This window comes from Grammomys surdaster, unplaced genomic scaffold, assembly GCF_004785775.1.
Source record: "Grammomys surdaster isolate TR1022 unplaced genomic scaffold, NIH_TR_1.0 170, whole genome shotgun sequence".
NCBI lineage: Eukaryota > Metazoa > Chordata > Mammalia > Rodentia > Muridae > Grammomys > Grammomys surdaster.
Window position 1 is genome coordinate 22,560,121 of NW_021604618.1, and position 16,119 is coordinate 22,576,239.

General features: G+C 47.0%; 2 protein-coding genes across 2 annotated transcripts in view; one reads left to right on the top strand and one right to left on the bottom strand.

Annotated features, from left to right (window-relative positions):
• Pla2g4e (phospholipase A2 group IVE) overlaps positions 1–16,119 on the bottom strand; it is a 65,487-nt gene that overhangs the window by 26,170 nt on the left and 23,198 nt on the right. The window contains exon 2 of the mRNA XM_028767109.1: positions 3,183–3,255. Within this exon, the coding sequence (XP_028622942.1) occupies positions 3,183–3,255 (73 nt within the window). The remainder of the gene's footprint in view (positions 1–3,182; positions 3,256–16,119) is intronic.
• Positions 15,452–15,631, top strand: LOC114620941 (40S ribosomal protein S29-like). The gene has a single exon (XM_028767110.1). It carries the CDS (start codon positions 15,461–15,463, stop codon positions 15,629–15,631), a length of 171 nt encoding a protein of 56 aa, XP_028622943.1. The 5' UTR covers positions 15,452–15,460.

Sequence of the window (16,119 nt, forward strand, 5' to 3'; positions counted from 1 at the left end):
TAGGAAATTCTGTGGGGGCATTTTCTTGATTAATGATAGGTGCGGGAGGGACCAGACCACCATGAGCAGTGCTACCCTTGGACAGGTGATCCTGGATTTTATATATATATATATATTTTTTTTTTTCAAGCTGAGCAAGCCATGGAGAGCAATCTAGTAAGCAGCACCCCTCTATAGTCTGTTTCTGTTCCGGCTGCCAGGTTCTTGCTGTAAGTTCCTACTCCTTCTTCTGCAATGGTGGACTGGAATCTGTGAGCTGAAATAAACCTTTCCCTCCCACAGGTTGCTTTTGGTAAGTATTTTGTCACAGCAACAACAAACAAAACAAATTACAACATGCTGTATGCCTCGGCTCTCAGAACTTGGAGGGTAGTTGCAGGAGGAACATGAGTTCAAGGCCAGTCTCAATAAGGATTGTCTAACCAACAATGAGCAAACAAACAGCAACAATAAACCATTCCTGAGAGAGACAAGACCAAGTGGGTGATCAGTTGCCCACACTCATTCATCAGCTGTCCAATTAGTTTGCAGAAAGCTTCCTCCACCTGATACATTAAAGGTCAGGGATAAGGAGGGAATGGCACAAAGGGAAGAGGCAGTGGAAGTTCTGGGGACCTAGGTGACAATCTGAGGCAGGTACATTAGCTAACTACAGGAATACTGGCATGTTGGTCACAGGAAGTGGTGACTAAGCTGGGAATTTCAAGAACTGGGATTTCTTAGACAAAAGCAGGTTCTAGTCCCCGTCTCCAGGAAGTGACAGAGGGTTTGGTCATATGAATGACATGTCCCCTTTCCTGAATTGTAGGTGGCAGAGATGAGTTAATTATCTTCATAGATGTTCAGAACATTCCTGTGTGGTTACAGTAGATACCCCAATATCTCTTGAGGATCCTATGAGATGTCCCTAGGGATACCAGTTGGGGTTTTAACTCGTTTCCATCACAGAAAGAGATTCCTGGTGACTGAAGCTGTCTGGTAGCACCTGCCCTCTGGCCTGGGACAGGTACTCTTTAGCTCTTGGCAAGCAGGATGTTGTCCCTGAACCCCAAATACTTCCTGCTATCTGCCTCTTGAAATTTCCAGAAAAACAGACACAGGTTAAATGCCTAAACCAAAGAATCATTCATTTTGGATTTAAACTATTCAATTTCACACAAAAGTGATCAGGATAATTTCCCACTGAATCCATAGGAGGTAGCGTATAGCCTAGGTTGTGACAATCGTGGAGTGCAGACTTAACATGACCTTGTGAGCACCATCAGATGCCAATCTGCCTTTTATCTCTTAGACAAGTGAGGAAAACATAAACAAGGGGATCCCAAAGGGACCTCCAAGGTCTGCTTGCATGCCAAGGGGCACTCGGTGAAGGGGAAAAGGAGACCAGTAAAGCCAGATCATAGCCTGCCTCACCACTCGCCAGCCTCCGGGGGACAGGTGTGGCTGGGAGATGACAGAAGAGAGGGCCTTGGACAATGGAAGGCCTTGCATGCAGGTGCAGGCATGCAGACTGAGAATGTGCGTCCTGGGTGACTGGTGACGGTAATGAGGCTGGAGCTGACACACCTCTGGAGAAGCTGGAGAAAGGCCTTCGAGAGCTAAGGCTAAGGGGAGGGGTGACCTCGGCCCAAGAAGGGAAAGAGAGAGAGACCTAGTCTGGAATGAACAGGAAAGGCTAAAGAGGTGGCATGGTCTGGGCCAAGGGGACAGTTCCTGGCTCCTCAGATCATACCCCAGTGTGCTGAGAAAGCCCCCAGGAGTCTGAGAATCCCTTGCTCTCTAGCGGGCCTCTTGGCTGACACAAACTAGACTGAATGCTTCTTGGAACAGTTCCCACCGGCATGGGCCCCGAATGCCTCACCCTCTATAGGCTATCTGAATCATGTCGGACCCTTTGCTGTCTCTGAGACCACAGAGCTGTCCTTCCTCTGGCCTTCCACACTCACCCCTGCACTGTAAGTCCCGAGCACCTCCATGCCTGCTCTCTCTGATCTGCATTAGCACATGAGCATCAGGAAGCCGCGTGATTCCCCCAGGAAGCCACGCAGCAGACTCTTCTTCCATCTAGCTCCTGACTGTCTATGATCTGACCACAGCCTCTTTCGAAGAGTGGCAGTTCTCAACCTGTGGTTCATATCAGAGATCGTATCTTATCAAATCCTATATGCTGCGTATCAGATATTTACATTATGATTCATGGTTCATAACAGTAGCAAAATTACAGTTATGAAGCAACAACAAAATAATTTTATGTTTGGGGGTCACCACAACATGAGGAACTGTATTAAAGGACTGCAGCGTGAGGAAGGTTGAGACCCACTGTCCTAGAGGGTTCCCTCTCCTCGACAGACCTTCAGGTCTAGAATCAAACTCTACCTCTACTTCAGGCGATCATTAACCCCTCACCTACAACGTGATGATCCCTCAGGCATTAGGAGAATTAATGGTGTTGGATACCTGGTGGCCAGCCCACAGCAGGTGCTTCAAGGACAGGGCCAGCCCCTTTTCTTAGGGTGCTTCTCCTCAGACCAGGCTTCCAGGCCCACAGATGCTTACAACCTGGCCAGTCAGGCCTAGAACCTCAGCGTGCTTTTCTTGGTCTTTGCAGTTCCCACAGCTATATACCCTAGACACAGAGCCTTTTCTCTCTAGAGAGGCCAAGCTTCCTTCCTAGTTCAGGCAAGCAGGGGTCCACATGAGAAGAGAACTGATTTCTTAGACAGCACACCATAACATAGGTGTAGGGCATCTCTGGCCCAGTCAATGGCTTCCTTTCCTCTCAAAGCAGACGTTCTCTGAACTCCTGTGGCTTGGAAATGCAGCAGGAACGAGACAGAGCAGGAAGTTAGCCTCTAAAGAATTCCTGCCTAGTAGCCTGAGTGTCCAACCACCTGGAGGAGGCTGGGCTGCAGAGCTGGGTGCTACGAACTCAGCTGTGGCTGAAGATCCCAATTTGGGATCCATGTCCTGAGAAGTGGCTCTGAGGGGCTGGCAGCTGGTTCCATGACGCAAAGAGGCCTCTCCTACTTCACCACAGCAGGCCCTAAACTCACCAGTGATACACAGCAAGAGCCCAGGGTCTGTGGCATTCTATACACTGAGACATGCCTGACTAGATGCAGCCAGGTTCTTTCTCTGTCCAGACCCCTAAAACAGGAGGGACAAGGGACGACGATACTTACATATATCAGCCTGCCGAACATTTTTCATGCCGATGATCCTCACTGTCAACAGATGGCATGGAGACAACCCCTCCTATGAATTGAAAAAAAAATAGAGTCACTCTTTGAATGCCGCCTCCAGATCAATGCTGCTGGAGATCTTCAGTTGTCTGTCTGCCCACCTGCTGTGCAGCAACCCACACTGTTCTGACACTGTTTATTTTGGCTACTCTTCTCTCCTACATAGACGTCTCTAGAGTTGAGACGTGCTGCTTTTTTTTTTATTTCCACATCTCTCTGCTGACATATGTGAATATATAATAATAAATGTTTGTTGACAGTAAATGTTCTGGCCCAGGCACAGAAGGAATATTATAAGCGTTCCGAGATGTGTCTATTCCCTTTGCCCAGTGAATAATTTCTTATTCTAGCCACACAGGCACAAAAATTTCCCTTGCCTACCCAACACAGCAGCTTGCTCAGATGGTAGGCACAGTGTGACTGGGTGGGAAGGCAAGGCGTCGATGAAGCCTGGGCATCTCATACCAGGAGTTTATCACCACCCTGGGTCTCAGCTCCCACTCAGGGTATTTGTTATCTCCCTTGCCTGTCAGGTCTCTTCCTCATAGGACCCTCCTCCATGGATTTCTGGCCATTGAACTTTCCTCCCAGTAAGGCATCTGTCTTCATTTCACCATGCCTTGCTATACATGTCTGTGATGTCCTGGCTCGTGTGTAATGGCCTCTCTTTCACAATGACACATAGATCATCTTCAACACGATGGTTGGTGCCTCTGTCAGTATTGCTAACCCCAGGGACTGGAGCCCTCAGGTTTCTGCCTCTCCCTTGGGAGCTGGACCTGGGGGCACACCCTGAGCCTTGCCTTTGATGCTGGCATTTTGGTCTTGCTCTTGTTCTGATCACTTGCGGAGAGCCCCACCTTCGTGTCAAGTCCCACCCACCTGAAGTCAGCACCTGGCTTCCAGAGGTCAGGCCCACTTCCCTCAGCAGCTGTCTTTGTCCTCTGCGAGTTGCTTATTAGCTGTGGGTCCACTTTTGTCCTCTTTCCATCCTGTAACTTTCGGCTTCTCAGATGCAGGACACCCCCCCCACACACACACACACACCCCATGCTTCCCAACTCTCAAAGCATCCCTGCATCGTGTGTACTGCATGTGGAAGGAACATAGCTCTCTTCTTAGTCTTTAGCTATTCAAGGCTCCCTGCCCAAGTTTCAAGATGGCGTTTCACTCTTCCCTCTGCCTTTGTGTCCCCTTCAGGGACACATGTTCTCACCAACACAGGTCCCCTGCCACTAATGCACTTGGAGAGTGTCTTCCAGTTGCCTCTCTACATAGAGGTGCCAACTTCTCTCTGACTTGTGAGTTCTACTCAGGGTTTTTGAACAGTCACTGTGAGCCAGGCCCTAGGCTAGATGCTGCGGAGTCAGGGAGGATCCAAGGCAGAGGCTGGGCAGAGTAAGGGGGTGAGGACAACAGAGAGAGCTGGCCACGCACTCTTGCTGCCTACAATGGGAATGTTCTTGGCCTCAGAAGCCTCTTCACAGACCATTGCATTTCTAGACTCTGGAGGACTCTTCTGGCCCAGGGTCCTAGTCTGTTGAGGTAAGGAGTTATGTTCCTCCAGAATCCCCTGAACCAACACAGTATGAGAACCCTGTCTGTTCTCTTTGGTGTCTTGGATATTTCTTTGGACTTATGCCCTTTTCACTTAAACCTTAGACTTGAAGCCCTTTACCAGAGAATGTTGCTCAGATGTAGTCCAGTACTGGCACTGTCCACTCCCAGCCTTTGACTGAGAGAAATCCTAAAGACTCTCCAGCCCACCCCCCCAAGTCTGTGTGCAGAAGCCTGGGAACTGGAGTCCATCCGCCTCACTGAGCACACAGCTCCTGGTGCTGTTAGACACACTGTAGTATGACTTTTTCAGACAGGTCTAGTCTTTTTTCTTTAAAGAATACTAAGATTGTGGGAAAGCCAGATTTAGGTGAAACAGGGCGGGAGAAGGGTCCTCACAAGCTCATCACCCAGGGAAATCTGTGTTAGCACACACCCGTCTTCCTTCTAGACTACTCTGGGGCTCCAATCTAATCAACAGAACAATGATTCCGAGAACTCCAAGTTCCTAAGTACCTGACAGGGTCACATGATTTCAAGATTTCTTTCTTCTCTCCAACAGTTGCCCTGAGAACAGAACAAGAGTCAATCTGACAGTTGCATATGGGTCCAAGGATTCCTTCTGAGTGTAACTCTGAAGTCTTCAGGGACAATAAGTTGCCCACACAGCATTCTCTAGTGAGCTCTGTGAGTTGGGCAATGGGTAAATACAATACTACTTCTTTGTGACCTGTGACCTGTGGCAGGACTTTTCTAGGCAGTGAGTTCTTTATTTCTAACCCTGTCCTGGGCACGAAGGACCTGGACTGGCTGAATAAAGAGAAAAACTTCACCCCTTTAAAGGAGTGTGTAAGACTCCTTTAAAGGAGTGTGTCCTGGTAAGACTAGTTCTGTTCCTCACTTTCTCAGAGGGCACCCGGAATCTAGGTAGGAACTGTCCTTTCCTGTCTTCTACCCACAATGCCTGCCAATGGGGGTCGCCATTACATCTTCCTCTGTCACTCTCTCCTACAATACCAGCAACATCAATGCCCATGGGGTCACCACAAGCTACATGTTGTGTGCACATTCTCTGGAAGTGGTGGTGGTGATGAGGAGGAGGAGGAGGAGGACGATGAAGAGGACAAGGATGATCATGGCTTCTTTGAGGTAAGATCTCATGTAGCTGTCCTCAAATTCTTGCTTCTACCTTTCTAACACTGAGCTTACCACGTCTCACTTTCTGTGGATTTTTCTTGCCTAATTTTTTTCTGCCATATTGAAACAGTATAGAGAGACATGGGGCATGGGAAAAGAAAAGAGGCCCCTTTCCTCCAGAATCTGATTTTTGTTTGAATAGAGCTGACAAAGTCAGTAGGTTGCCTACATGATATGGATTTCCCCCCAAGATGTCTCAAACACCAGTGTTAAAAACAACAAACCCCCAAAACAACCAAAAAAATCTACCACTGACCAGGCTTGCTTAAAACTGAAACCAATGTGAGTGGCTTGGGATTTAGTAACATCAGTCCTCCAGCCAACACTGAGTGATGGACCTCATAAGCCTTCCAATTGCATCTTTAATAGGACATTGTTTATAGCAAAGGAAAGAAGCAAACCAGATCATTATTTTCTTACCTAAGTTTTAAATGCTTTAAAATCTTTGAACCTGATTGTAAATTCTACCCTTTAAGCAATCCAGTTCTCCGTAATCCATAGCAAACATGTTCCTTACTCAACAGCAGGCACACTCTGCGTGAGTCAAGAAGCCTTGCTTTGTGGAAAAGTCTTGTCATTTCCATCACTGATTTGGGCCACACAACCCTTCCACTCCTCACCAGAGCGTCAGCAGCTACTTCTGTTTCTCTGAGCATTTGTTTCTCATAGAAAATACAGGGGCGGCACTGGGAGGAGGTGATCAGGGTTACAGGACACAGGTCTGGACCATGTAAAATGTATTGTTTGTTTGTTTGTTTTCGTTTTTTAAACAAATAGTAACAGTTCTCTTAACTCCTTGACAGTCCTCCAAGTTTCCAGCCCAGCCTCTTCAAATTTCTTCCAACCAATCCTCCCTCAGTTCCCTAACAGTCTGCTTAAACATCCCTTCTTCCAGTTTTCCCAGTACTAGCAGCTCCAAACTATAACAACTGTTGCAGCCTATTTGCTCAACTCAGCTTCTCCTGGCTCAACTGTCACCAGCTGTCACCTCTTCTCACTCTGCTGGCCCAGTTCACTTTCACAGTTAGCTTTTTTGTATTCTGTTGTGTCCCCAGAAATCCAAGAGACAACCAACACCAAAGGGTCATAGGGTCAAGTAGGTCTTACAGCTAAGAATTAAAGGGGCAGTTGACTAAAGGATCCTAAGTGAGGGTCCTTTAAAGGGCCAGACATACAAGATAAATCACACTACAGGCTCATTTTGAGAGTTAGGTGTAAAACTGTGGAAGTGAATGATCACCCAGGAGTGGGTGATGCTCGCCAGTGATCTCAGGACTCAGGAACCAAAACCAGGAAAACAACTCTCCACTCCCAAACACACACACACCTTTGTTTGAGAAAGAAGTACACTTATTACCAATAATACCACTATTATAAGTGGTATTAGTTGATCAAACATTCACAGTCTCAGAGGAAACTGATCTATGGTAAAAAAAAAAAATACAATAGAAGGGTTGGAAGATGGTTCAGTGGTTAAGAGCACTGGCTGTTCTTCAAGAGGACCCAAGTTTGATTCCATCAGCTCACAACTATCTGCAACTCCTGTTTCAGGGGATCTGATGCCCTTTTCTGGGCTTCAAGAGCACTGCATGCATGTGCATATATGCAGGCGAAACACCCCTACGTATAAAACAAATTTTTTTTTAAAAAAAGATGCAATAGAAAATAGCACAGTGCCTATGAATATACTGATGGGAATCAGATACCAGTCAGATTAAGTAGCCCAGGTACATGGCCAAAACCTTAGAGATGTGGACAAGCCCAACCCTGGCTAAGCCTGGGTATAGGGCAAAAGTAATATGTTTAACTGCAGGCATGACCAGGTGCTGGGCTTTGGAGTTACATCCCTGGGGTAAAGATGGCATCCTTTTTAGCTCAGAGGGAACTTGGCAAATCCTGGGTGAGGAAGCACTCAGGGGCTTGGAGGTCAAGGCAGGAACTTTGGGACACACAGCACAGAGGTTCATTCAGTCTGTGGAACAATCAGCACAGCCATGCCAGTGAAGAGAGCTGGACAACAGCTCTGAGAAGCCATGTAGGAGGGGGAACCAGGATGTTTCTGCCGCAGACATGCACAGTCCGGCCTTCCTTCTTGGCCTTGACCTCTGGTTTGATATTGTCAGGATTCCATTTTCCTCATAAGATAGGAAACATTGCCCACTCATACAGGAGCACAAGGGGTGGGAATGTATGGATTATCTGTTTAATGTTGCCATTCTTCCTAATTTTACAGAAGGGGGCATGAAGAAGAGGGAAGTATATTACTGTCCTGTGGTATACCAAGCCATCTCTTGCCTCTGCCCCTGAACCATGTGCCTTGCATGGGGTCTTACTTAACGCTCCGGCCAGCCTCCAAGGAAGACATTAGCCTTGCCTTACAGAAGAACAGATGGGTTTTAGGAAGGCTACATATCCCACAGGCTTGCACAGCCAGAAATGATGGGGCTGGATTGGAGCCACTTGCCAGGCTGGTGTGCTTTTCATCTTGTGAGTGACCCTGGCTGAGCACAAGCAATGGACATGACCAGACAGACTGGAGGCAACCAACCATAAGACCCTCAGCTCCCCATAGCTGGGGTTGACCCTGACCCGAGGGCCCAGCTGTTTCTGCTAGTCGGTCGAAAGCCATTTAGTTACTTTACAAACAGCCTGCCCACATCTCTGCCATAATGCTCCTGGATAAGAAAGATCAGGGATGGTCTGACCACCATGTTTCAGAAGTGATGGATTCAATGCCTACCCAAGCCAGGCATTCCCTCCCTAAACCACTGCCCAGGCTTGGATGCCTGGAGAGAGGATGGCAGCTCCTTTCCCTGGGGCATCTCAGGGCAAGCTGGGCAAGTGAGGCCACCTCGTCTCTCAAGTTAGGCGTAGTCATTGGTTCCCTCTTAGCCCAAATTTCTGGAAGGTCAGTAAGGGACAATGCTGATTAGAAGTCCTTCTAGTCACCTATGTGCTTTGGGGGAAAATCAGGAGTCAATGTCAATCCCATTCAGGACGACAGGACACTCTGTCACAGTATAACAGGGAGTTCCTCCCTAGGCTCCATGGAGACTGGCCAGTATCTCTGTCTCCTGCTCTAAAGGAACAAAATCCTCTTGGGGCCTCATTCAATCCCTTCAGTGGTGCCAAGGGCACTACTTTGCTACTGATAGACCTCTCCATGGTGTGTCTACAGCCAACAGGGAGGTGGAGGGCATCTCCCCATTGCCCAGACAGGAAAACGAAGGCAGATTTGGTCTCAAGCAGTAGCACCTTGCCAGAACCAGGGATTTCCCTGGGAGACTTTGAGAGTTTGTCTAGACCTAAGGACCTTAACCATACATATGCCCAAGAAGGCATCTGACGGCAATTAACTAGCAATACAATTGTCATACTTCAAACCACTGCATACCACACATTCACAAAGCACAGAAGTTTAGAATGCTCACAAGGTTAATAGCCAGTCACTACCAAGACGGGACACACATGGATTCCCCCCTCCAATCCTGCCTCACGCAGCACTAGGTATTGTCCATCCTGGATGCTGGCTTGGCTGGCCCTAGATGACCCAGAGTCACTGCATGCAGCTTTGTAAAACTTTTGAGTATATTCAGCTGTGCCATCCCTAGCCAGAAGCCCTGGTCCAGACTTGGCTAAAGCACTTCTCTCAGGTAGTAGGTAGGGACTCCCAAGCCAACTCCTCTACGTAAACAATGCCCACCAGCCTCCCTGGGACCTGGCTGCTTCCCTTACTTAGTCCTCAGACTTTTCATCTCCTGACCATGCCTCCCTGGCCACCTGCCTCTGGCCCCAGGCTGCCCACCACCATCACCGTATCCTCACCTTCAAGGCACAGGAGGCCAAGTACCTGCCATCTTCTGCTTGGCATGGATCTGTCAGAGAGTGGGAAACCCAAGCAGGCATCTGCCTCTGAAGCATCGTGGCAGCTCTCTAGCTGGGCGGTAAGATCAGGAACTTATACTCTGACTCAGAGCTCCACCCTCCTGGCCGCCCCTGGGCAGTGGCTGTGACGGCTCAGGGAGGGGTTAAGGTGGGTAGACATATGTGCTACCTGGGCCTAGGTCTCAGTACCAAAAGAACCACAGATCTTCAGATCTTGACAATACAGAATGCAGTCAGGGCTCTGGTCACTGGGGTCAGCCATCTGCTGCCCTGGTTGCTCATGATGACCAGACTATGGCCATAGGTTGGTAAAAAGAACATCCTGGGATTTTGACATATTTATGTCAAGATGTAGGAAAGCCCTATCTCTTCAATTCATGAAGATGAATGCATAACTGTGAGGGGAATAGATGCTCTATCTCAGGACCATGGCTTGACATACCAGGAGCTGTGGGCAGAGGCTTCTCAAGATACAGGGACCAAAATTCAGGTCCTTACATTAAAGGATGAAGAAGCCATGATAAGAAGAAGGTCTAGGCCTGTGAGTTCTGCCACCCTCCTGAGAGGCCTGTCAGGAGAGAGCACAGCTCAAGCACAGTTTGTAGGATGAGTTTACTCCACCTTCCTGATTCTTATCTCTGCCTGTGTTGGCTCACCTCTGGCTTGCCTGAATCCACACTGGGAGTTTCCTGTCTAGGTTCTTGCCTGAGGCTCAACAACCGGCTTTTCTGGCCCATAGATAGGATATATTTTGGGAACTCCGGGTGAAACCTAACAGAGGGATGGGTGGTCAGCAGCATCTTGGTAACCTTTCTGGATTCCTGGACCCTTTATTTAGCTTGTCAGCTTCGAAGCTTCCCTTGTCATCAGCCCCACTGTCATGAAGAGAAATACAATTCTCACATCATTTAATAGACTTCACAAATTCAGCTAAGTTCATGCACCTAGTAAGCACTTACGTTACTAAACTTACGTGTTACTAAACACAGAGATTCCAGACTTAAAGTTGCAGACAGTCCAGCTGAGGAGCCAGATACTTCTAACTCCTCAGCATTTCTAAGGTTTGGATCTCCCTAGGGTCTCAGGGATCCTAGAAGGCTCAACATAAATCCTTTGCATTTGAGGAGCCCTGGGGTCCCCCAGGTTGTAACTGCCTGGAGAACACATGGATGGATTGTGACAGGAGAGGGACAGTATGGTTCTAAGAAGGCTTCCTGGAAGAGATGACATTGGAAATGGGCCTTACAGAGTAGGATTTCAACAGCTAATGATGGGCAGGAAGGCATCCTGGGAGGCAGGAACAGAATGAACAAGAGCAGGGTATCCTTAGATATGCAAATGACTTACATGAGTATTGTGGGAGATAATATAGGCGGGCAGAAGAGATGGCAATGTGGGAAGGTGGAAGCTGGGAAGGGACAAACCTGGAAAGACAGAGGAGGGCCTGTGACCTCCTTCCCACTCCCCTGAGCCAGGTCTTAGCTGTATGACAGCATTCTAAAAACCATAAACTCAGAGTGGCCTCTCAAAGGCTGTAGTTTAAGACTTATTCTCTAGGCATTAGGGAACCATCAGTGGTTTCTGCTCAGGATGGTACTGATCAGAGTTAAACTTTTAGAAGGAAAGGCTGATTGGTGTCGAAGCAGAGGAGCCATTGGGAAGTAATGTAGGACCCACTTAGGAAAGGGCAATAGACGGGGAAGCTAGAAAACAGAGGCCAGGACAGCAGAAGGTGGATCAGGAGCTGCTGTGGCAACCTGACCACAGTACTACCTCGTCCTCAAAGCAAGGGAGGCTCTTCTACCCCATATCCTCCACCCATCCATCCTTCCCAGTAAGGTCTGCTGAGGGCAGATGTGCCGCTCTAAGAGATTCCTTATGGCTTAGTGTTTGGTCCTCTACTGGATTACAGAAGCCAGCCATATGCCCAGCCTCCACACACACCCCAGCCACTCCATCTATTCTGAAAGTTTCCTCATCACTTACCAGTACCTCAAGAGCAGAGTCTTGACTTATTCCAATTGGGTTAAATCAGTTGAATAGAAACAAGGGGAGCCGTGGTGGGAGTTTCTTCCTCTGTACCTTTCCTGGCACTTCTGACCTACATGGAGTCTACAACCTCTTGTGGTGGGGACCCAGTGGACACATGTATAAGAAGTTACTTGCCTGCTATGTGCCAGAATGAGACAAGACGTCATCATAGAAGGGAAGGGTCAGGATGGAGCTGGGTTAAAGCCAGCTGTCCCTTCCGAGGACTCTAGAGAAGGTGGCTGTGAGCTTAGATGTGAGTCAGGAATGCAAGGCAAAGAGGAATTGTCATCATGCCCAGCAAAACCTTGGTCATTTAAGGGAGCTTAATATGTGATTAAAAATGTCTTTACAGGGCTAGAGGAATGGCTCAGTGGTTAAGAGCATGTGCTACTCTTGTAGAGGACCCAGGTTTAATCCCCAGCATCTACACCAGGCAGCTCACAGCCACCTATAATTCTAGCTCCAAGGGGCTGTCAACTTTTTCGGAGCCTTGTGGGCACCTGCACAAAGTCACACACAGACATACACATATAATTTTTTAAGTAAAAAAATATCTTTATAAAAGGCCAAGGATAGAAGCACATATGTGTTATCTCAGTAATGAGAGGTGCATATATACGTCACACACACACACACACACACACACACACACACACACACACACACATTGACAATGCAGATCAACAGAGAAAACACAAACTAACACTAACATGATTTGTAAACATGGTGGGCTACATGGAGTAAAAATAAGAGTACTTCACTTAGTGCTACATAAAAAGACAGACTGTAAATAAGACTGGCACATAAAGGATCAAATGCCAACCTGACAGAAAACAGTATGTGTCCTAGTAACAGGAAACAGGAAAGACTCGCTCTCTGTCTCTCTGTCTCTCTCCATCTCTCTATCTCTCTCTCTCTCTGTCTCTCTCCATCTCTCTCTCTGTGCCTCTGTCTCTCTCTGTCTCTCTTTGTCTCTCTGTCTCTCTCTGTCTCTCTCTCTGACTGTCTCTCTGTCTCTCTCTGTCTCTCTCTGTCCCTCTCTGTCTCTGTCTCTCTCTGTCTCTCTCTCTGACTGTCCCTCTCTGTCTCTCTCTCTCTCTCTGTCCCTCTCTGTCTCTGTCTCTCTCTGTGTCTCTGTCTCTCTCTCTGTCTCTCTCCATCTCTCTCTCTCTGTCTCTCTCTGTCTCTCTCTCTCTTTGTCTCTCTGCCTCTCTCTCTGACTGTCTCTCTGTCTCTCTGTCTCTCTGTCTCTCTCTCTTTCTCTCTCTCTCTCTGGTGCTGAGCATTGAACGCTGGCTTCATACATGTTAGGCATGTGCTTAACCAGTGAAATATATACCTCCAGACTCCAGAGAAGAATTTTCAACAAACATTTTGAAATCATTAACCATAAAGCAAAAATCATTTCTCAATTTGATTGCATAAGATTTGAAAATTTTAAGTCAGGCATGGCACTAAACACTAGTAATCTCATCACTTGGGAGGTGGAGGCAGGAGGATCAGAAGTTCAAGGTCATCCTTTGACACAGATGAAATTCAAGTCCAGACTGGACTACCTGAGACTGTCTCAAAAAAAAAAAAAGCAGCAAAGAAGAAAAGAATCAAACATTTCTATGTCGTAGAAAATGTTAGCTGACAGAATATATTTGCAATGCATTTGCAAACCACAAGATGATTAACGTCTAATACACAAAGGATCCTGACATAATTCACAAGAAAAAGATGACCATGATGCTGCTGGAGGGATTGCAGTGGTTAAGCACTTGCTGTTCTCAATTGTTCTCAATACCTATTTTGGGCAATTCACAGCTAATTCCAGTAATTCCAATGTAATTCCAATTCCAAGGGGTCTGCCACCATCTTCTGGCCTCTGAGGGGAAATACACACACACACACACACACACACATTCACAAAAATAAAAATAAATCTTTAAAAAAAAAAGGTATCAGAAATTTGAACCTGTAACCTTTAGAAGGAGAAACCCCAAAAAGTGAGCAGGTACTGGAAAGATGCTCAAAATCATGGATATTTGCTCTACAGCTCAATAGGCAACAAATCATGTGTTTAATTGATGGCACAGGCAGAAGTGACTTTCTATGCAGAGTAAAATAACAAAGCACTCTCCCTTAAATGCTGTATTAACAGAGATGACACATGGAAGAGAAGACCAACACAGAGGGAAGACAAAGAGATAAGAACTAAAAGCACAGTGAAATTTCACGACAGCTATTAAATTGGAAAGCCATAGGCAGTTGAATGATGGCCAATGCTGGTGGTGATGTGGAGATGGACGTTTGCTGTATTATGTCCGCATGTAAGAAGAGACTGAAGCTACACTTGATCTGGGATCGTTAGTTAACATAGATGTCGATATAGCAAAGTTGGTTCAAACACCCCCCCCCCCAGGGGAGTCTCTTACAGGCCACAGGAGGTTGGGATTGATGGGCTGAGCCATAGGCCTGGATCCAGCCTCCAGTGTCACAAAAAGCAAAGCAGGAGCTGCAGAGATGGCTCAGCACCTGGGAGCACCTGCTGCTCTTGCAGAGGACCTTGATTCAGCTCCCAGCATGCACATAGTGCTTCACAGCCATCCGTAACTCCAGTTCCAGGGACTCTGATGCCTTCTTCTGACCTTCTTAGGCACTGAGCACACACACTTGCACTCATATGTGTGTGTGTGCGCGCATGCACAAACACACACACGCCAATCTCACACAAAATAAGATGAGTAAATCAGAGAAAATATTTTGAAAAGAAAAGAATGAATATGTGATGTGTTTATAAAAAGATAAAGAGATATAGAATATGTTCTTTGGGTGTGTGGTGAGGTATGGGGGAAGAGGATGTCTCAGTGGGCCCATGTCGAGGCATCCCTTTTCCCTGAGGGATCAACCACACAACAGTATAGTGTAGAATAGAGTTTATTCAGGGCAGGGGAAGGGGAGTTAAGAGGGTAGTAGAGACAGAGGGAGAGAGACAGTAGAGAAGTAGAGGCCAACCATGAGCACGTGGAGAGAGGGGGGAGGGAAGGGGGAAGGGGTAAGGGGTCAGAGGAGGAGCAAGAAGGCAAGAGAGCAGGAGATCAAGAGAGCAAGAGAGGAAGGTGCAAGCAGCCCCTTTTATAGTGGGCCAGGCCTCCTTGGCTGTTGCTAGGTAATGGTGGGGTGGAGTTTAGACAGAATGCTAACAATATGTACATAAGCAGATTTGCTGTTTAACTTCCTAAGCTGTGGGCCATAACCCCTTGTAGTGATGCCGAATATGAGGAGTGACAAAAATTTGGCAATAGTAAAACTCTAAATGAATTTTGTCTTGGAATTAGAACAGAAATTCCAACAAGTTCTCAAATATGCCAAACATACATCTGTCATTTTGTACTATTTGTTTCTGAGAAGAGGTATCTCCGATTATAAAATAAAATGTCAGTCAACTCTGAAAGATATCGAAGATGCCATATTCTGCCACCTCAAACACTTAGGAAATATTTATTTGTTTATTGTATAAAAATAAACAAGCCCTTTTTCCTCGTTGGGCATCTGGAGGCAAGATGGGTCACCAGCAGCTCTACGGGAGTCACCCTTGGAAGTTCAGCCAGGGCTCTCGCTCTTGCTGCGTCTGCTCTAACCGCCACAGTCTGATCCGTAAATACAGGCTGAACATGTGCTGTCAGTGCTTCTGTCAGTACGCAAAGGACATAGGCTTCACTAAGCTGGACTAAGCAACCTTGACTGGCTTATCCGACCGTCTACCCAGTGAAACCGATCATGCTAGTCTTTGTGCACAAAGAATAAAAATGTGAAGACCTTTAAAAAAAAAAAAACAAGCACACCCATCTCATTAGTACAGAAATGTTCTTTAATGAGTCATTAGCAAATGGTACACTACTGGGCATACCAATGAATTATTATGAAGTACACTGCTTTGTGATTTTCCCACTGAATGATTTGTATGCTTATTTTATAATCTTAATTTCCAGATGCGAAAGGGTCCAGAGTGGGAAAGTTTATGGAACCCTGCCCTGTGCTGTCAGGACTCTGAAAGCATCCTGTCCATCACTGGGAGTGCAGACAGGATAAGGTGGCCATGAACCACCCAGAGCAACAAGTTCAACACTCACAAAGGAGCCTCAGCAGAAACAGACAAGTCAAGGTGAGGGTGCAAAGGCAGGAGGCTGAGGCATCTCCGTCATATACAAACAGTAAAATG